At 36.6% G+C, this 21,981-nt stretch overlaps 2 protein-coding genes across 2 annotated transcripts; both read left to right on the top strand.

The window, feature by feature from the left end:
• Nucleotides 1–1,879: 1,879 nt before the first annotated feature.
• On the top strand, nucleotides 1,880–15,535 carry LOC108716171 (hormonally up-regulated neu tumor-associated kinase). Its single transcript, XM_018262304.2, has 8 exons — nucleotides 1,880–2,113; nucleotides 8,755–9,047; nucleotides 10,033–10,088; nucleotides 11,678–11,816; nucleotides 12,215–12,342; nucleotides 12,941–13,076; nucleotides 15,155–15,332; nucleotides 15,428–15,535. The coding sequence occupies exons 1-8, from the start codon at nucleotides 1,880–1,882 to the stop codon at nucleotides 15,533–15,535; spliced, it is 1,272 nt and encodes a 423-aa protein (XP_018117793.2).
• Nucleotides 15,536–17,912: 2,377 nt separating this feature from the next.
• On the top strand, nucleotides 17,913–19,993 carry LOC121393535. The gene is made up of 2 exons (XM_041562367.1): nucleotides 17,913–18,406; nucleotides 18,954–19,993. The coding sequence occupies exons 1-2, from the start codon at nucleotides 18,271–18,273 to the stop codon at nucleotides 19,715–19,717; spliced, it is 900 nt and encodes a 299-aa protein (XP_041418301.1). The 5' UTR covers nucleotides 17,913–18,270; the 3' UTR covers nucleotides 19,718–19,993.
• The last annotated feature ends 1,988 nt before the right edge of the window (nucleotides 19,994–21,981 follow it).

Genomic DNA, 21,981 nt, shown 5'->3' with positions numbered 1-21,981 from the left:
CCAAACAAAATCCAAACTTTTGAAAAACCATTTGATTTTATGCTGCTGTATGACAGAAGGTGAAGATTATTTTTCAACCATCAATTTCTATTTCCATCAATTCATTTGCATATGTGATATAGGGTTTAGATTCAGTTCAGGATTTGGCCAACTTTTTAGTCGATTCGGTATTTTGCCTATGAATAACATTTAGGCATTAAATAAACCCAATTGGATTGTTTTTCCACCAATATAGATTAGAATTATTTGCTTAAAGTTTACTCTATGGAAGATGGCCTTCCCATAATTTTAAGCTTTCTGGATATTGTGTACAGTACAGTACTGAATTACATTTAGTAAACACTGTGAACCACCATACCTTAAAGGGATTATGCCATGGGGAAAAAAATATTTTTTTCAAAACGTCAGTTAATCGTGCTGCTCCAGAAGAATTATGCTCTGAAAGCCATTTTTTAAAAGAGCAACCAGATTTTTTCTATTTAACTTTGAAATCTGACATGGGGCTAGACATGTGACTCCCAGGTGCCCCAAACCATGGGTGCTCTGATAAACTGCAGTCACTCTTTACTGCTACACAGCAAGTTGGAGTGATATTCCCCTCCTTTCCCCCCAGCAGCACATCAGCAGCCTATCAACAGAATAATGGGCAGCTAACCAGAGAAGCAGCTCCCTGACACCTCTAGTAGGAAAACCCCTGCTTGGGTGCAATTCTCATGTCTACCAGTAGTTAGGGCTAGGGAGCACGACTTGGGTCATATTGAAGTACAATGAGAAGGGCAGAAACAATTGCTGTATCAAAGCAGTTCCATCCTGAAGTGCTGGCTCCTTTTCCAAGCTCAGAATGAGGCACAATACACTGAGATGGCTGCCTCCACACCAACATTACAGATAAAAAAAAAAAAAACATTTGGTGGTTCAAGAATAAGATTTTAAATGGAAAAGTGAATTATTTGCAATGTAAACAGTGTAATTTAGAAATAAAAAGTAAACCATAAAAATGATGACAGAATCCCTTTAAGTTTGCTCTAATATGGATTCATACAACTTAGTTACCATCAAGTACAACATACTGGTTTATTGTTGCAGAGAAAAAGGAAATCAATTTTTTAAAATGGCTTGCTATTTGCTTGAAATGTTATGGGAGATGGGAGTTTACGGGAGGCAGCCTTCTTGTAATTCAGAGCTTTCTAGATAACGGGATTCTGGCATACCTGTATATATATATATATATATATATATATATATATATATATATATATATATATATATATATATATATATAGAGAGAGAGAGAGAGAGAGAGAGAGAGAGAGATATATATATATATATACGTACAAAGAGACATGAATATAGGCAAAATTCAATAAAAATTTGAATGTATAGTTAGAACATATTACTTTAGAGTATATCAGCTTAATAGCCATCCTCTCTAACCACTTCATATGTTTCACAAGGAGACCTGTGAAAATGTCTGCTGAACTTTTATACTTAATACTTATATTTCTTTGCTATAAGTAATGTTTCTAAAACAAAATAATGAAGACATGTAATTTAGCTGTTACCTGCCAGTGCACTTAACATTTGGTCCTCTTTACCTTGTACTATGTGAAAAAGCACAGTTCATTCTATGTTAATGCTGGTGTTAGGTGTCTCTGCAACAGGCAGCATCACAGCGTTAATTGACACCATGTATCAGGTTTGGCTAATAATCTACAGCTCCGATCTGCTTGAGCAAATCTACATGGCTGTATTCAGGAGTGCAGAAATGTCTGTGTTCTTTGATATAGGCCTGATATGCTTCGCAGAACCACTACAAACAGAAACATGCTCTTCTTTGACATGGATAATGAATTAGTTGCCTAGTCAATCTGAGTTGAAGATGCCTGCAGTTACCAATGAAGGACTGAACGACGGTAACTTGGATACAGTTTTACCACAATGGGAAAGTCAGAGCAAGGAAATACAGATAATAGCTTGCTTTTCCAAGATGCCGGAGTCTGTGAAAAATTTTCCCCATACTAAACGTGTTGGAAACTACCTGGTTGGGAAAATGATCAATAAAGGATCCTTTGCTAAAGTGATGGAAGGACTCCATATTCCCACTGGACAAAAGGTATCCGAGGGACCCTACGATTTTTTAGGAACAACTTCTACACATTTTCAACATGTAATGATAGGAGTAGGATTTACTGCATTAAATGATGATTATTCAGAGTACAGTATAGCCTTCAGTAGGTACAGAGCACCTAAATGTATTGGGACATTATTAGTAAACCTTGGACAATGAAGTGGGTATTTATTTGACATAGACAGAATGAGTCATAGACAAACGGAAAGATGCTTAGAGAAGAAAAAACTTTTTTGGGGTGATTATGGTTTAAAAAAACATTGCTTACTATAACTAAATGTTGCTCAACATGTTTTTTCAAATCCGTGGTTATGGTGATTTTTTTATTGGTGTTAATCTCATTGATGGTCAACAGGCTGCACAAATTGTTAATGCAGGTTCTGAGCACAACTATAATCCCCTTACACTTTAGCTTTGTATTACCTTTACATCTGCCAGTAACCACCTCTTCTTAAAGTCTTTAAATGCAAGACCTTTATTTGTGAGATGCATGTTATCCTTTCTTCTCCCTTTCTGACTTTTCCTTATTGAAGACAATATCTATAGAATTGTAGCTGTTGTTATTATTCCGTGATCTGTGATCATGGGTGCCTGCAGAAAATTTTCCAAGGCAAGTAAGCTAATAGCACATAGGGTAGCATCCCACTGAAGATGAACCTATTCATGACAATGCAGAAAATAACCTAATTAAGGCTTGTTTGTGTTGTTGGGAATTCAATTTACAAATCATTTATTGGAACCAGCTGAAGTCAGGGTGGGTCAACAGCCCCCTCTTTCCCCCTTCTGAGGACATGTCTGTGATGTTTAATCCAAATAAAAATTATTGAACATAAAAAATTGTTTACGGCAGGTGCTAAGTCACGTCTCATGTGTAACCAAGAAAATAATTCTTGTGGAATTTCTCTTAAACTCACATTGCAGGGAAATCCTGGCACTAAGGATACCATGTGTAGAATTACAACCGTTAATTGATATCGCATTGTTCGTGGACATTACCAATTACAACAGCTACCGTTAATGTCAAAGCTATTAGCCTTAGTAAGTTGGCTTTATACAGTGGTGTAACAATAGAGGGAGCATACCCGAAAGTTGCATAGAGGGCCAGGGTCAGGAGTTATAGGGTCAAGTAAGGGACTGGGAGTAAAATCTATATACTTATAATATTAATATTGGGCTTTTCTTTGGTTGCCTAGGCCACAGAATGCTACAAGTGGTGTGCAGTGGCTTGCGGTAGGGCAAAAATAAATTTTTACTTAAGGGTCCAGGTGCTTCAGTTATGCTCCTGTTTTAAAGTAAAGTAAATTTTTTATTCTGATTTATACATATATATAATATCTGTTCTCAGAACATTCACTAATAAGGTCCAGGATTATAAGCTAAATACATTAAATGCTTGTAGTTAAAAGCACTATTCAACTAATTTACTATTTTCTAGTACAGGGATCCCCAACCTTTTTAACCCGTGAGCAACATTCAGAAGTAAATGGAGTTGGGGAGCAACACATGCATGAAAAATGTTCTTGGGGTGCCAAATAAGGGCTGTGATTGGCCATTTGATAGGCCCTATGTGGATTGTCAACCTACATTAAGGTTCTATTTGGCAGTGCACCTGGGTTTTATACAACCAAAACTTGCCTCCAAGCCTGGAATTCAAAAATAAGCTCCTGCTTTGAGGCCACTGGGAGCAACATCCAAGGGGTTGGAGAGTAACATGTTGCACACGAGCTACTGGTTGGGGATCACTGTTCTAGTATAACTGTTTAGAATCAATGTCATTAGAATGCTGACTCATTAACTAATGAGGAAATCACATCACTCAAAATATGTATATTTCAGCTCTGATTTGTTGTTAAGGATACCTAAAGTATTTTAGATGTATAGTATAACCACATTGCTCTACACTTAGGGGGTTATTTACTAAACTCCGAATGGAAAAATCACGAAAAATGTGTGAATTTTTTTTATAAAATCTGACTTTTAAAAAAGCACGAATTTTTCGGTATGTATTAAACCCTGAGGATGGAAAAATCTGAATCTGAAAATCCGGCATCTCAGACCTGTCAAGGTTGCATATAAGTCAATGCATATAAGTCCCAATGATTTTTTGATGTGTGCTTAGTTTCGTGCAATACCCCGAAGAAAAAAATCGTGAAATTTGTGAAAATCTGATGAGAAATTCAGAAAAAAACGTAAAAATCTTGAAAATCGGATTTTGTTACCGCAAATCTAATTTTAGGGAAAATGTAATAATAAATAAGCATAAAAAATGTGAGCGGATTTGGAGTAGCAGAAAATATTAAGATAAATTTGGACTTTGATAAATAACCCCCTAAGGTATTGAACAAAAAGTGACATTTATTTAAACCAGGACAGAAGACAAGAACCCAGTCTCCCAATGCATCTAACATTAGAGGAGAATACAAGAATCTTACTGTATGGGCTCATTTATTAAGGCAATATAGGTGGGTAGTCACTAAGATCATAGCGGTGAATGCAACAAAGACACAAAGATGTGATTTGGTTGCATAAGCATTAAGAGGTTTGGGCATATCTAAAGATGTGCATTTATTGAAAACATTTAAAATTTTGCATGATAAGGAAATGTCTGTTCCCCTAACAACAGCTGAAGGCAAGTAGTGATCAGGGACAATCCAGTCAATAGTAGATTGGCTTGGAGTGCCCCATGCTACAAGTGTGCAAATAGTGAAAAAAAAAAAAAGCAATCCACTGTAACAATGCCTTGGGTGACTTGTAAAATCCTCCTTCAATGTGCCACTTGTGTATCCCCTTAATTTCAGTTTTAAATGCTCCCTCCAAATTCACATGTTCAGACAAGTTTACTCAAAACCTGTAAGTGCTGTGAAGAGCAAGCAGTTAAAGTGATTGTGGGTCAGTATCCTGGTGGCACCTATCAGTACAGGGGAGCCTGAGATGATTTGAGAGTACAAGAATCCCCCTAAAGTGGATGACAGTGCAGTAGGGTGAGAGATTTGCCTGTAGAAAAACAGACTTGAGGCACTGAGTGCTGACATATTGATTGCACCTGTGTATTATTATGTTACATGTTTTAAATGTTTAAGAACTACTGCCACAAAGTAATTTGTTATAGATAAGTGTCCCACACACCAGTACTACCTTGGAGCCCTCTGTAAGCTGGAATTAACAATGTTAACTGCATTTTGTATTTTACTTGGTAATATTTCTATCTGCTGTCTAAGGGCTCTTACAGACGAGCGTTTTTACCTGCGCTCCCCTGCGTTCCGTTTTTCTGTGTTCAGCCGCAGGGGAGCGCAGGGATAGACGCATTACATTTTTTCCAATGGGGCTGTACTCACACAGGCGCGTGTAGGCGCCGAACGCAGGTTGAGACGCAACATGCTGCATTTTTCCTGCGTTCGGCGCCTACACGCGCCTGTGTGAGTACAGCTCCATTGGAAAAAATGTAATGCTTCTATCCCTGCGCTCCCCTGTGGCTGAACGCAGAAAAACGGAACGCAGGGGAGCGCAGGTAAAAATGCTCATCTGTAAGAGCCCTAAAAAGCTCTCTAACAAGTATTCATTAACAGCTTGAGTCCTCCTACCACAGGATTGCTCTTACCCCAATTACATTTGCATTTGATCTATTGTTATGCTGTGCTATAGCAAGTTATGAAGCCTGAAATGCAACAAAATTATCTAGAATTTTTGTTTAAATAAACCTGAAATGCTAACATGTCAGAGAAATACTGCATTCCAATAGTAATCACTTGGTAACACAAATGAAGCATTCTTCCATGCTTCACATTGCATTGTACTGATGTGGTCACCACCGTGTGTGACATTTAACTGGTAGCTCTGACTAGCAACATAATGATTGTTCCTATTTTGTTTTTTCTGAGGAAGCTCAACGTTCATGATAGAAATGTAGGGAAATCTTTGTAAGAAATAAATCACTTTGATTTCTCCTCCTGAGTGCGGTGCTGTGTTCCTGAAAGATCAAAAATATGTAGGACATTCTTGTTTCCACTGTTTAATTTCATTAGCAATATCTATTAGCTAACATTTGACTTTAATTTAAAGATGCCTAGCAACAAAACATTTTCCAAATCATACTTATTTAAGCTTTAGTCTCCCATTTTCACTATGATCGCAAACTTGATTTGGTCAACCAAGTCAACATTAGGCCTTGTAACTGAAACCATACAATATTGCAATGGAGAATTGGATGGTTACACCAAAGTTGCAGTGGTAATGATTGCAATGGATCTAATCACACACAGTAAACAGATTATTCCAGTTCTCATTATGCTTGGACTGCTTTTACTGGATGGACTAATTCTACTTGGTCTTTCTGGATCATATTGAACCACACTGCAAAAACACCCAAAATTTTTGTGAGTGGCTAATATCCCTTTGGCCGATTGTTGTGCTCTAGCTCTTTGATTAATAAGCCCCAATGAAATCTTTCTATACCTACCAACATTCTTAAATGCAAACCTGGAATATTTTAAACCGGCCACATCCTAATCTGGCAAACCTGGCCCCTTTTGACATATAGTTCATGGCTATCCTTGGAGTAAGGGGACAAGTCGCATGTATGTTTACTGTTTGAAATTCATATGCATTTGATGCAGCTAACAATGTTTTGTTTTAGTCAGAGACTTGCCAAGAGAAGATATTTTTAATTATATAGCAGTACTTTTATGCACATCACTTTTACAATGTACACGTTATATTGCATGTACTGATATACTGCCATGGCTTACTTAAACTGGCTGATGAAGTATCCAATATTGCAGTCTATTTTTAAGTTTCCTGGAAGTAACTACTGTTGATTTTTGCAACAATTTGCTCTCCATTATAAAGCACCCACTGGTCATGTAATGGGCTGTGAACACTGCTGGAACCAACTGCATGCCAACCATGCTCCATTTAGTTTTTGAGCAATATTAGAACAGGAAGGAACGACAGGAACCCTCTCTTTAACATAGTTTAGGGTGGTTGTGGGAAAAGCTTAATGAGGTAATCACTTCAGTCAGTGTCACTCTCAACTTTCCAGTCAAGGTGCAAATGGTTAGGTTAGTTAGTTGCTTGAAACAGGATTCTTGGTTCTCACCTGAAAGGGTGCAATGTTATTCTACTCCCTATGTAGTCACAGCCAGGTATGTATTACAGCCGACAGGTATTAGAGCTATATGATTTACTGTTTGCTTGCTTTGTGATAACTGATATGTTCAGAAAGAGTATATGTTCACAATGATTTTCCTGCTGTGTTCTATGGCAATATAGAATTCAGAAGGCAAGTTGTATAAGGCCGAAGACCTAAGAATCTTGTATAAGAGGTACAAGAGGGAGATCGTTAGCCAGCACACCTACTTCCATATGGCCCCCATTGCAGATATTAAAAATTCCAAATATCATCCCTGTAACTCATGACCTGGATATGCTCCAAGATACATAGTAGTAATATAATAAGTTTTCTATTTGCCTAAAAACAGCATATTAGCAGGTAGCATTTACTGGTAATCTGTTTGAAAGTAAACACAAGATTACTATGGGTTATGCTATAGGTGTTACTATTATAATGCATGCAACACTATGCTGAGAAATTAACAGATTGATCATTTAAAAGAAGACCCCAGTTTATGACTCATGCTAAATTATGTCAGTTGGGTGGCCAGGAGTATTGGTTTACTACTCAGCTACAGAGCATCAATACTTCAGTGACCTATTTGCCTCAAGAGACCACAATGATCTCAACGTCCACCAAAGATACAGTCCTTGGTAACCCCTATGTGGACAGGCAGACTATCCTTGGGTCTGTTTGACAGTACACATGCCTCTAAAACTTGCCTCCATGTCAGAAATTCAAAAATGAGCACCTGCTTTGAAGCCACTAGGAGTAACATCAGAGGGCTTGGTGAGCAACATGTTGATCACAAGCCACTGGTTGGGGATCACTGTCCAATAACATGGTCCATGGTCATTCCTCAATGTATTAATAAACTTTTTATATATTCCATGGGGTAGATGAATAGGTTTTCTCTTATTGGATGCTCAAAACATGAATAGGACATTATTTCAGACACTAACATAGGACGGGGCACAGAGATGTGAAACTGAGTAAAGGTGGTCATAGACTATAAGATCCACTCGTTTGGTAAGGTCGACGATACTACGATTGGGCTCCGACGGGTCGCAGGACCGCATCAACTAGCCGACGCGGTCCTGGATCGTACAAAAAAAATCAAACTTGACCAATTGATATCTGCCCAAATTTTGGCCTGATATCGTTGGGGAGGACCCGTCAGGAGCCCCCACACATGGTCTAAAGGACTGATATCGGCAGCTTTAATCTGCCCGTGTATGGCCACTTTTAAACTCAAGATCTCACAAGGCTGCTTTAGGTTAGAGCTGGTACAGTTGACCTGTGGTTTTGGTACTGTCACTTTAAATAAATTATGGACTAAGATGTTGAGTGGAATAGTTTATGCTGGTAGCATGCATATATAAGTCACTTGGGGTAAACCAGCGCTCTGCCTCTGGGATGTATGGTTATGGTGAATACCAGTCTAGTAAATTTATGAATATCTTAGAAGTAGATTCACTGTAAAATTGAATGTCTTAACATGTTTTCTTTGTTCCAGGTAGCCATGAAAGTCATTGATAAAAAGAAAGCAAAACAAGATTCCTATGTTTTAAAAAACATGAAGAGGGAGCCCCGCATACATCAGATGATAAAACATCCCAATATAGTTCAGCTTTATGAAACTCTGGAGACTGAGAATTCTTACTATATGGTGATGGAGCTGTGCCTGGGAGGGGACCTGATGGACAGGATATGTGACAAGAAGAAACTGGAAGAAAGAGATGTAAGGAGATATATTCGGCAGCTACTTTCTGCTGTGGAGCATCTGCACCGCCATGGAATTGTTCACAGGTAGGATTATTTCAGTTAAATAATCTATTTTTCCTCATTTTATTTTTACCATATTCCTACCAGGTGCAGGCTTTAGCAGGGTTTATTCAATATTTTCACTTAAGAAAACTATTAGATATAAAGTATAGATAATAACTGTGTCTAGTGACAAGCAAAATGTTTTCGTCAGGCATGGAATCATGGCAAAATCCCTTGTTTTACCATTGGCAAATGTGAAACAACAGCAAAAAAAAATTGCTAAGACAAAAAACACACAATGACTACAATGTATTTTACAAGAAAAAAAGTTGCAGCAGAGAAACACCTATTAAAACCAATGTTGCAGAAAAAGATGCTGAGAAAAAAAGTACATTGACTCCAATGTGGTTTATGAATTTTCTCATTATACAGATTTGCTCACCACTATTTAATTCTAAAAGCAGCAAGAATTTGCAGATATGTTAATTATGCAAAACTCCAGTGGGACTTTACTATATGGAACTAATGCATTTCATTATCTTACACCTTTCCAGGAGGAGGGCCTAGAGATCCAAATAAACCTTTTCTTTCCAGTATAACTAGATTAAAATAATATATGGGATACAGAGTACATATGATATGTCTGTTTAACCTCAAAATACAAGCAAGCAAGGACTTGTATATAGAAGTGCTGTTGTAAATACTACAGAAACCAAATATTTATGTATACTCTATGTTCAAGGCTAGGGTGGGGAGTCAACAACAGACAGAGCCAGTATTAAATGTTCATTACACCTTTCTGTTTTAATGCTTACTTTAATTTGCCAATAATTATACCCCAACTAAGGTAGTGCTAGGCAGAAGTGTTATGTATTCCATAACATAGTATCCCCTGGTAAATATGATGCTTGATCTCAATGTTATTAAAAGCAGGAAAAAATAAAAATATAGGAAGGCTGATACTTTTTTCCAGAAAAGTTGGCAACCTTAACTGTACATTTACCTTGTCTTGTGTTTTTATCTACAGAGATCTCAAAATTGAAAACTTTCTACTGGATGAAAATAGCAACATTAAAATTGTTGGTAAGAGCAGGAATTAAGGGGGAATTCCACATGGGAAGATGTTTGCATGTTTAACCAACATAATTAAATGTAATTGTTTTGAAATTATTTGTAAATATAATTGCTAATGAAATCAATATTTGGTTGTCCTTTTTTGCTCTGCTAGCCTTGCCTCCTAAGACAATGTCTCTCCTCTAACTCTAGCTTCTTCAGTCCAGACTCCATTTCTCATTGTTACATTGTTTCAATAGTCAGAAACAGTAATGCACACAATATAGGAAAACAAAGATAGAGATGAATACTGCTTTTAGTTGCAATTACAATTAAAAAGGTTTAATGGATGTATATAAAACATTGCTTAAAATCCTACTTTTATTCATTATGAGGCAGATTTATCAAAGGTCGAGGTGAATTTTCAAGAGTCAATTGGTGGACTTTGAAAAATCTAATTGAATTGAATTTGATCGAATGCGCTATTCCTTCAATTAGTATGATTATAATTCGCCGAATACGGACCTATTAGATCTAAAATAGACCTATTCGACCCAGAAAAACCTAGACTAAGGGGGTTATTTATCAAGGTCCGAATTTATCTCAATATCGGCTGCTACAAACTGATCTAACCCGCTTGAGTTTTTAAAGCTTATTTATTATTACATTTTCGCTTTGCGGGAAAAGCTCAGATTTTCACGATTTTTTCGTGAATTTCCCTGCCGGAAACTCAGAATTTTTCGGAGTTTTCACCCGAAAGCTCCCAAAACATCGTGAAATTGACTGAAACCCCCGACACAACCAAAAAGCAATGGGACTGTTCCCATCTACTTTTATGCAACCTTGACAGGTTTGAGATGCCGTGATTTTATATTCTGGCTTTTTAGCCCTCGGGGTTTAATAAATTCTGAAAAATTCGTGATTTTTTTTAAGCCTATTATAACACAAAAAAATCAAGATTTTTTGGATTTCGGGGAATTTCGGGTATTCGGAGCTTAGTAAATAACCCCCTTAATTTCAGTTGGTCTTTTTGAATTAGAAATTCGACCCTTGATAACTATGCCCAACAAATTGGACGGTTTAGCTTGATAATCCAAAATATTTGGAATTTTCAGGGAAAACCTGAAAAACTCGAGCAATTCGGGAAAAAAGTCTGAAAAAATTGGACAGTTTGGCTTTTTGTACGATTTTATCGGCTTTTTCCCGATTCGATTAATTTGAGTTTTTTAATTAATAAAGTCAAATATTTTTTTAAATAAAATAATAAGACAAATTTGGGGTGTAATAAATAACCCTCCTTGTGTTATAATAGGGTGCACATCTATATGGAATGTCCACTCTTCCCCACACAGAACGTGTTACTCCATAAGTTATTTTTATTGAATAGCTTCACAGAGGTTAGAGTGCCCATCAAATTTATTCGAAGATCTAATCTAGCCCTGAAGCAATAAAGGATTTTAAAGAATCTAAGGAATGCTGCAGTTAAAGGGGGTGCAATAGGAATTAAGAAATACTTTCATATTACCAATTGGACACTGATAAACCTATGTACTGATATTATATAGTACAGATTATTGTGTGTATATACTGTATAATGCTACATTCACTTTCTAATGCAGATTTTGGATTAAGCAACACAATAAGAGTTGAAGGCCTTTCCCAGGATCTTCTCAACACCCAGTGTGGTAGCCCTGCCTATGCTGCTCCAGAATTATTAGCTAATAAAAAATATGGTGTAAAGGTAGATGTCTGGTCAATGTAAGTAAAAATTATTAGTAATTTAATAATACCACAATAAGCTAGACCTGTTTATAATAAAATATTTTATAATTCTCCTCTTTAACCAAGATTATTACCTAGCCACACAAATGAGCCTTCAGATTTATATTTTTTCACTATGTGGGATTTACTGTAACCATAAATAATCCTGTTGACAGATTATGCCAGCAATTGTCTAGTTGATTATGTAACAGATTTCAGTAAGAGTACTACACCCTTATACCCATCTTTGGGTCTAGAAATGCCAGCAGTCTATTTCAAATGAACACAACTAATGGAGACTGGGGTATATCAGTCAAGCTTGTGGCCTAGATGATGCTATTTAACACACATTAGGCTCTAATTGGTTTGCTTTAAAACATTTTTGTCTGTTTTAGAGGGGTCAGTATGTTTGCAATGCTAACTGGAACACTACCGTTTACTGTGGAGCCATTCAATATTAAACATCTTCATCAAAAAATGGTAAATGGAGAAATAAGTCCCATCCCACCTGATATTTCTGCAGGTATGGAAATATTCTGTGTTCAGTGATGTATCAGCTATGTGATCTGGTGCATATAGATTCAGATTACATTACAGTATTTGCCTATATGGCCTGGATTGGCAATCTAAATATTCTATGTAGATTGGCTGCAGTAACATGCCGTTGACAGTCACCATTTTTTTCGACATGCGGGGGGCTGTTTGGACTTACTGTTTGTACAGTACTTGAAATGCAAGGGCCTGTTTTGAATCTCCCTCCAGACATACAATGTTTTCAGTTTATGGCAGTGTTAGTTCTATGGAGAAAAACTCTGATCAAAAAGGATGAGAAGCTAATCTATTGTATTTGTAAATTTATGGATTATTCACTAAAATTACTTTTAAATGATTATCTGATAGAGAAACATGGAATTATATGAGCATAGAATCTGGATCTATTCAATTTCCTCAAGGATAAACATGTAGTTATAAGCACTAGGTTGCTTAGTATACATTCATGTATATGTATATCTTACCCAAGTAAGCATTTGGTTTTGGGGATTAGGCTTGATATGGACTACAGGTTTTGAGATCACCAAGTCAAAGAGGTGACAGAACACTCTTTATTTTCCTCTGCATAGGAGCTGTACATTTTATCCACACCCTTCTGGAGCCTGATCCTGACAAGCGTCCAACTGTTAAAGGAGCAATGGAAGATAAATGGTTAAATGACGGATTTCTACAAAAAACACTGAATGCAGTTTCATTTAGAAATAGGTAATTGATCCAAACATATGTTTTACCACTTCTTAACTCTTCTTGCAGAAACTCTGTATGTGCTGATAACAGGTATGGCTCATTTCAGCAGCAGGCTCAGATTTGTGGGCAGGCCTAGGGTGGCAAAAATCTGGGTGTGGTATGCTGCCCGCTAGCTGCATCTCCACTGGGAACTGGGTGGGTAAACACAAATATATATATATATATATATATATATATATATATATATATATATATATATATATATATATATATATATATATATATATATATAGCCATGATGAGAAGATCTAACAATTCTAAAGAATGTATCCATACCTACAGACTCAATTTGTGCCCTTATGCAGGACTCCTTTACCAAGCAAGAAGCACCCTCTTTTTGGTTATGAACATTAGCAGATGGACCACTGAAATTTTCTGTCCAATAGCAATGCCACTTGCGTAGATTAAGTATAATGTACTGAGCTGTCACAGCCGCAAACATCGTAAAAATAAGTTTTCTTCCCATTACCCCATGTATGTCTTATCTGTTCATAGTCCAGTATTAAAAACTACATTCCTAGATTCCTGGTATAAAGCAATGCAGTGCATAGTGCTTCTCACTAAGGCAAAACAATGAAAATGTTCCCCAGCATTTTTAAAGTGACATTTTTCTGCACATAATTTATAAGGAATAATAAAACATGCCCAGGTGAGTGTTTTTATCCTGTGTTTGAGGGCTGTAAATGCGGGCACAGGAAATGTTAGCAACCTGTTTGTGGTCTGCTGCTATTTATCATAGCGTACAGTGCTAAATGATGTAGAACAGATTCCCTACCAGCTTTCTGATGCCTTTGGAAAGTATTTTTTTGTGAGTCCGCCACTATGTCTTGTATTTGCACATTTACACTTTGGAAGTCATGAGTTCAACAGCAGGTGTTATGAGATGATAATAACCGTAGTAAGGAGTCGTGTTGCTTAAATGTTTGGATTTAAATACAGGAAATCATAAAAACCATGTTGTTTTCATAACACCTTGTTACTCGCAAAGCGTGATATAATAAAAGAAAGAAACTCTCACTGAATTGCCATTCTTTAGAGGATTTCTCGACAAGGCAAAGTAACGCTGGGCATAATGAGAAAGGGAATCATAATAAGGTTACTGTTATCATTACCATTTAAAAACGATTCCAAAAGGATTTGTATTTCATATAATGATATAAATATATTTATTATTTGATAAACACATATAAATATATATTTGATATACATACATATAAATATATTATCATTTGACTTTAGGATTTATACTGCAGACTTAGAAAGCATGAATGTAAAAAGAGGAATTAATATTATATCTTTCCTGTACAACAACAGTGATTCTTAGGGATAGATAACAAAAAGCATTTTTATTGCCATGGCTACTTGTAGCAGTGAACAAAATGCCTGATTCTTTCCATGGGCACCATGAGTATGGTCCTGCACTAATTTATAATGCTGGAGTTGGGGAAACATTTGACTTTTCCCATTGATCAGTAGTCAAAACACCACATGTGCCAACTTTCTTAAAAAAGTATTCTTAGGGGAAAGGCAACTTCTGACTCTTCTAGATAACCTGCACCACTGATTATTGTACTCATTAAAAATGTTAGGAAATCTATATATTGTTTCTTTCTGGATGCTCTAGTGCAATCTGTTGTAAATATCTGGCATACGGCTAGTGCCACATTGGGCTGTTTCAATTGATTGCTATGAGTTACTATCCAGTGTTTATAAACGATCCCCTGCATGTCTGCACCCAGACCAACATAGTGCTTCTCAGTGTAGACGTGCACACGAGTAAATGCAAGCCAAGGGGTTGTTTATCAGCCTTACACTCAGGCTAAAAATCAGCCCAGACTAAGCTCTTTTAACCTAAGCTGTCTCATAGCAACAAAGTCAGACATTTGCCTTCATCACTCTTACTAAAGTAGAATGGCCATAGCTAATTGATATGGGTTACTACTCCACAGTGAAGTTCTTTCTCTTTCACAAATTCTTCCCTTTATGCTTTTTTTTTTTTTTAAAAAATTTGACTTAAAAGATCCCATTTTTTACAGGCTGCGCCCTGATGAGCTGAATCCCATTGTTTTAAGTTACATGAGCGAATCCTTGGATTTCAGTATTTCAGAGATTATCAATACATTGGTGAATAACAGGCCCTCTCCAGTTACAGCTTCATACTATTTACTACATAAGAAACTATTGAAACATCAGAAAGAAAAAGGAGTTTTAAAGGTAAGGAAAAAAATAACGCTGTACTGATTAGTAAATGTTATAAATATCATGATTTGTTATTTGGGTAAAAACTATTTCCCCCTCTGCATTTACAGGAAAATGCTTCTGATAAATGGAATTTACCTGCTACAATGCTCAGGGTAGCAACTACTGAATCCAATACCTCTACAAAAAAGATTCTTTTAGAGGTACCTCTTCTATAATGGTCAGACATTTAGAAAAGTTGCACATAACTTTTAATTGAAGAATTTTAATAAGAACCAGTGTTTGTTCATGCTATCTTAGCTCTTTTTTGTTTGGTGAATGGCAAACAGTATATACAATATAGGGGTCATTTAATATTGCTCCAGATACAAGTGTAAGAGCACTATGGTGTGCAAAATTGTGCCCCTAAGAGCCCAGCTGAAAAAATTAATTAACATGTTTTAGTGTTTTGGTCAATTTGTAATCTTTATTACTGACATCAAACAAAAGAGGAAAAGTAGTGATCACACCATGCACATGGTAACCAGGAAGTGTATAATTTTTTCCAGGAAATGGTAACCAGGATGTGTGCACGTTTTTTGAGGGTCAAGTGATACCACCAGTGAAAACAATGAGTGAACATTATACAGGTGCTACATACCTGTACCAACATGTTTGTTCTAGTTTTTTGATGAGGGTGACCCAAGCATTGGGTACTCTGAAGTACTAATAAATCTTTCTTTTTCATAAAGTCCTGTGGTGTGGAATACCAATTTTTATGGCAGTGCTTCTTCTATTGACATGGACATGAAGAGAGAGAGAAGGGCACGGAGGAGCATTCCAGCAAAAAATATAACAGCTTGCCTGGGTACAGAAAACAACCTGTCATATAAATAATTGTAGTTCTGCACATTTTAGAAATATAAAAAACAAGTTTATTAGATTTAAATTTGTTTTAATAAATACATTTTAGAAAATGCTAGAAAGATAGATAGACAGACAGACAGACAGACAGATGACTTATAGATAGATAGCAAACACATTTGCTGTGATAATGGCTGAGTTTCCCCGTGAGACCTCTCTGCCTGGTCTGGATGTAGCTGGTAACAACCACTGAGGGCAATCTTTGACAAATAGCTGAACTCACCAGACACTTGGAATCCGCAACGATTCTTTATTTTGGGTGGATTGGAGGTCAAAAGGGAATATTTCCCTTCCTCTGAAGAAGCTCCTCGCTCATGGAAGGCAGGAACACAAAAGAATTATGGGAGGAACTATATATATAAATAAATATATATATATAAATATATATAAATAAATAAGCAAATGAAACAACTTGCAATATAGCTTTAGTCAGCCAATAGGTGACAGTATACCAATGTGTATGCATATAAACAGAAATTTATATTACCGGTAATCATAATAAAACAATTAACTGCTGGGGCAGCACATTCATGTCTGGTATCTTTAGATATCACCATATTATATCAAACATAACAGCAGTTATGAAATGCAAAATAAACTACAGTGCAATTTTGCTTGAAGTTCCTTTCCTGTGGCCTGAAAAACTGAAGGAAGAAAAATGCAATGCAACAAATATGGCATTCTAATAACACCATGTCCTTGGAAAGTTCTCCATTAGGAATCAATGGAGTCTCTTGCATCAAGTTCTGATGAAACAAAATAAGAGTTCAAAAGAGGGCAAAAGAAACATAGGTTTGTTGATAAGCCGAATAAAAGTGCTTGTACCATCCTTGGCAACTGTGAAAATAATGTGGTGTGGCTTTGAAACGCTGAAATAGCACGGTTAAGTCCTGTCCACTTAGAGAATTCTTTAAAGAATTGGCAACCCAAGTCAAATCCTTGGTCAGCTTTTGTAGCAAGTGTTGAAACATCAGGAAGAATCTCAGGGTCTAAGAGACTGAAGACATCCATAGTAGTTGTATCCTCTGAGTGCAGCAAGAATTCCGGACCTGTTAACCAGGGTGTACTTGCAAAGATAACTGTGGACACAGGCCTAGTTGCATGATCTGCAGGATTAATTTCAGATTGAACATAATGCAGGTTTAGTGGATTTCCTGATTATTTCTACTCGGTTGCTAACATACACATAAAAGTGTCTAGTCTGATCATATATGTAACCTAGAACAACTGTCTGTGCAGCATTAATTTGAATATCCAGCTCACACAATATAAAGTCTGCAATGTCTACTGCTAATACAGCTCCACAAAGTCTTGGGATTGTGTGCTCAGGCTTTTGTGTTAACTTAGCCTTGCCAATCAGAAAACCTACATGAGGTTGACCACAAATATCTCTTACCTTGAGGTAGGCCACAACTGCTATGGTCTCAGTAGATGCATGGAAAACATGGATCTCTCTCTCCTGACTTGCAGCAAGGGAAGGTGGAGTATATATGAATTATATTCTTTTACAGAACTTATCTGTTATCTACTGTGTATCCTGTGCTTGAATGGCAGCCCCATGACCATAATCTATAGTAGTGTTTCTGAAGCAAACACACTTGTTTTACCAGTGCAGGGCAATACTAAATTATATTGTCATTCCTTTAAAGCACTTTAATTTTTTGTTGTTACTGTCCCTTTAACAAGCACATGTTCCCAGGGAATGATGCGGGGAATGCTATTTAAAATCCAGACTAAGGTGCAAAATCATAGGGGTAGTAGCAGGTCTCTGTGCTCAAACAAAGCGCAGAGACCTGCAGCAATGCAGATAAAGCAGAAGAAGGCAGAAGTGTGGAAAAATGGCAGATTGCAGCTTTACTATGCACTGTACCCACTGGCTTCTGCTAAGTATGTTGCTCCTAAGATGTACCCTGACTAAATGTTGGACCACAAAGATATTTTGAGCCTATTATTGCTATGAATAAAATACTTTTGCATTAATTTCCAGAATGAAACATCAGCTCCAAAACATGACAGGCAGACAAAGAATGCGAAGACTGAAACAAAAAATATGTATCAGGCAGAGCAAACCGCATTACCCAACGAAAGGAAAGAGTTCATGAAAGAAAGAAGCCCAGTTGTACATGACCCTATACAGGAGGAGGAAATTGCTATTATTTTGGACAATCAGGAAAATGTTTTAGAAGGTACAAGACTTTTTATGACATTGTGAAATGTATTTTATAGGCATCATTTGTTAGTCTGATTTAGTTTTAGTATGAAATGGATATGCATATCACATGCCCAAGACCAGAAAATGATATGTTGATGCATGTGTGTAAATGATTCACGAGTCTCACCAGTGGCTTTGTGTAAACAAAAAAGTCACTTCAAATCTTATTGACTTTTCCCTGTCGTGCACATGATTTGAACCAATATCATATAAGATACCCATGTGCAACCTGTATTTCTCCAGCTGTTATCAAAATATATAGGTAAATGTCACCCCAGCATTCCATGGGCTGTATAAAAGCACTCGACCTTCGGCTTTGTGCCTATATATGGTCATGGAATGTATGGGTGACTTAATATCCTTACTTCTTGATGACTTATAAAATCCTCATATTTTACAATAGGAGGTACATTGGGCACTGTATAGTTTATAGCTTCAGGTACTAAAACGTAATACTATTTATGTATGATATGTTTATAAATGTGCAAAATGTTGAATGTTATCTTTGTTGTATATTGTAGCTCCACAATTTGCAGGCAAGGAAGTGGTATTTTTGGAACCACCAAATACATCATCTACACAACAGAAGTCAAATGCCAATGTAAAACAATCAGCCGTGAACAGTAAGCACCAAAATGAGTTAAATAGCCACCAAGAGAACTCAGAAGAGAAACAAAACACTTTTGTCAAAGAAACTACTCAAGTGGCTATTGAACATGTTCAGCAGACTCCTAATGTAGATGTTAATAGCTTATACTCTGGAAAAGCACTTCCTAAACCAATGAATAAGCTTCTCATTCATGTTCCTCCTTCCCAAAAACAGGGAGTACGATTGAGAGAACTTCTAAAATCAGTAGATGACAATATTCCAAATACATGCAGTCAGCCACAAGACAAAGAAAGTCTTAATCTGGTTATGATTGACACATCCAACCATTCTCCATTACCAAGGCTTAGGCAACCTGCTTTCAGAGATGCCTTTACAAGAAGAATTTCATGGATGTCTGCCACCCACCATGCAAAATCTGGATCTCCACCTTTTGTTATTAATGGATCAAGGCCACCAGTTTTTCCGATGTCCCGGCAACAGACTCTTATGGTAAGAAGCCTAAGACAATCAAGAGAGAAGTCACAGATTCCCTTGGATAATAGCAAAGTTAAAAGAAATGCAATTCAACTGAAACAAACTAATAAACCTACAGATCTTAATCTTCCTCTGTTATTGCCCTCATACCAGAAAAAGTCAGACAAAAAAAATGAAATTTTAAGACTAGAATTCACTTAATTTTTTTTACTGAGGACCTGAGCTGTATGACTTTGTAAACTAAGCACCGATGGGTCAGCATTAGGATTTGTACCATTTATATTTTGGTTCCATTCATCATGTAACCTGAGAGAATAGTATGAGTACAGTTTGAGTAGCACAATGGCTGCTGGCACAGTTTCTTATAAATGCCAGTGCAGTTTATGTGACTGATGACAGCACAGTGCCTTATGGTATTTATCATCTTTCTGCTCTTGCCAGGGGTGAAAAACAATCACCATTTCAAGTGACATAGTAAAAACAACAATTCGAACCAGAGAGGAGTGCAAAATGATATGTATTCTAATTGTTTCTGAAGAAGAGGCCAGAAGGGTTCTGAAACAAAGCACCTTATTAATGCATATGTTCTTAAACCTTTAATTCCTTTATAAACATACAATTATATATATTGGATAGGAAGTGTTTTCTAACAGTTCCTATTCTTTAGCACTGAAAACTTTTTCTAATTGTTAAATCACCTTAATTCATGAATTTGTCTAGTATCTTGGGACACTGTATAAAAATTTAAACTTAAAGGGTTGTTCACCTTTGTGTTAACTTTAAGTATGATATAGAGAGTGATATTCTGAGACAATTTGCAATTGGTTTTCATTTTTTATTATTTGTGGTTTTTGAGTTATTTAGCTTTTTATTCCGCAGCTCTCCAGTTTGCAGTTTCATCAATCTGGTTGCTAGGTTACCCTAGCAAACATGCATTGGTTTAAATAAGAGACTAGAATATGAATAGGAGAGGACCCGAATAGAAAGATGAGTAATAAAAAGTAGCAACAACCAATGTGTAGCCTTACAGAGCATTTGTTTTAGATGGGGTCAGTGATCCCCTTTTGAAAGCTGAAACGAGTCAAAAGAAAAAGGCAAATAATAAAAAAACAAAAAAATAAATAAATAATGAAGCCCAACAGAAAAGTTGGGCCATTCTATAATGTACTGAAAGTTAAATGAAAGGTGAACCACCCCTTTAACCCACCTGTTAAAATGCTACATTTTCAATGATATTACTCAGGATTGCTGTATAGGTTCCAAAGAACCTATGGCTGCCGACAACATGATAACCCACCTTGGAGAGCCCTTGTAAGTTTTATGAAGGATACCAAATACCCAAGCTATTACCTTGGTGTCCACCTGACCCTTAAAGGTATTACTATTCCCTCTCATAATTAGATGCCATATTCACTATAAGCACCACAAAAACCAAGGAATGTTGTGCATCAGAGCAAGGAAAATAGTCAATGCCCAGAAAAGCATGGCACGTCTTACCAGCATTCCAATCAAGTAGCCCAAGCTGTTTTTAAGGCCTTTAGGTAGGAGATGTCCTTCATACCTCTTGCTAGGTAAGTGACTTGCTAGGTGGTGGGCTATCTCACTCATTAATATTGACCCTAGTGACTGTGAAATTCATTTTGATTCCTGTTTTATCCAGTGCAGTGAAATGAGCTTTTTGAGCTGAGCTGTTTTGCCCCCCAACACACAACAACGATGAAGAATTAACCATAGATACACTTTTGGGGGGTGAAGTTTCAAGACTGATATTTAATACAGTTATTTGAAAATCTCCACTACTGCAGTTTTCAGTATTGTGTTTGGCAGAATGACAGGAATGTTTTATATATTGGATACAAATAATTTTAATGTGTACATATTTTTAGTAGCCTTTTGGCATTGTGTTTACAGAAAACCCTTTAAAGCGTTCAGAAATTCCAAAAGATTTCAAGTCCTAAATCATTCATCTAGATCCCACAACAAGGGCTCTACCAGCTGTTGGCATTGCCCTAGGCACTGCCAGACACCTGCCCCTTTCTTTCCCAATTAACACATTCACAGAATCAGGTTTGCACGTGTACCCATTAAACGCATAGTGTACTCCTACCCCTCTGCCACTTGATTTAGAAAGCTGGGAACATTTTTAAAAAAATTTTTAATATATGCACCCCCAAACTTCCACCCTAAGTAAAGGTTGCCTGTATAATAACCATGGCCTGACTATACCTGGAAGTGAACCCTCATTTTTCTTGTGCCTCAGTATTAAATAGTTTTATTTGAATTGTAAGAACAAAACCTTGGTAAATATAAACTGTAGAAATTATTTCAAAACATTAAAGGAATTGTTCAGTATAAAAATAAAAACTGGGTAAATAGATGTGGAAAATAAAAAATGTTTCTAATATAGTTTGTTAGGCAAAAATGTAATGTATAAAGACTGGAGTGACTGGATATCTAACATAATA

The sequence above is a fragment of the Xenopus laevis genome, chromosome 5L, assembly GCF_017654675.1.
Source record: "Xenopus laevis strain J_2021 chromosome 5L, Xenopus_laevis_v10.1, whole genome shotgun sequence".
Lineage (NCBI taxonomy): Eukaryota > Metazoa > Chordata > Amphibia > Anura > Pipidae > Xenopus > Xenopus laevis.
Note: the sequence above shows the minus strand (reverse complement) of the source record. Positions and strands in the feature narration are given on the sequence as shown.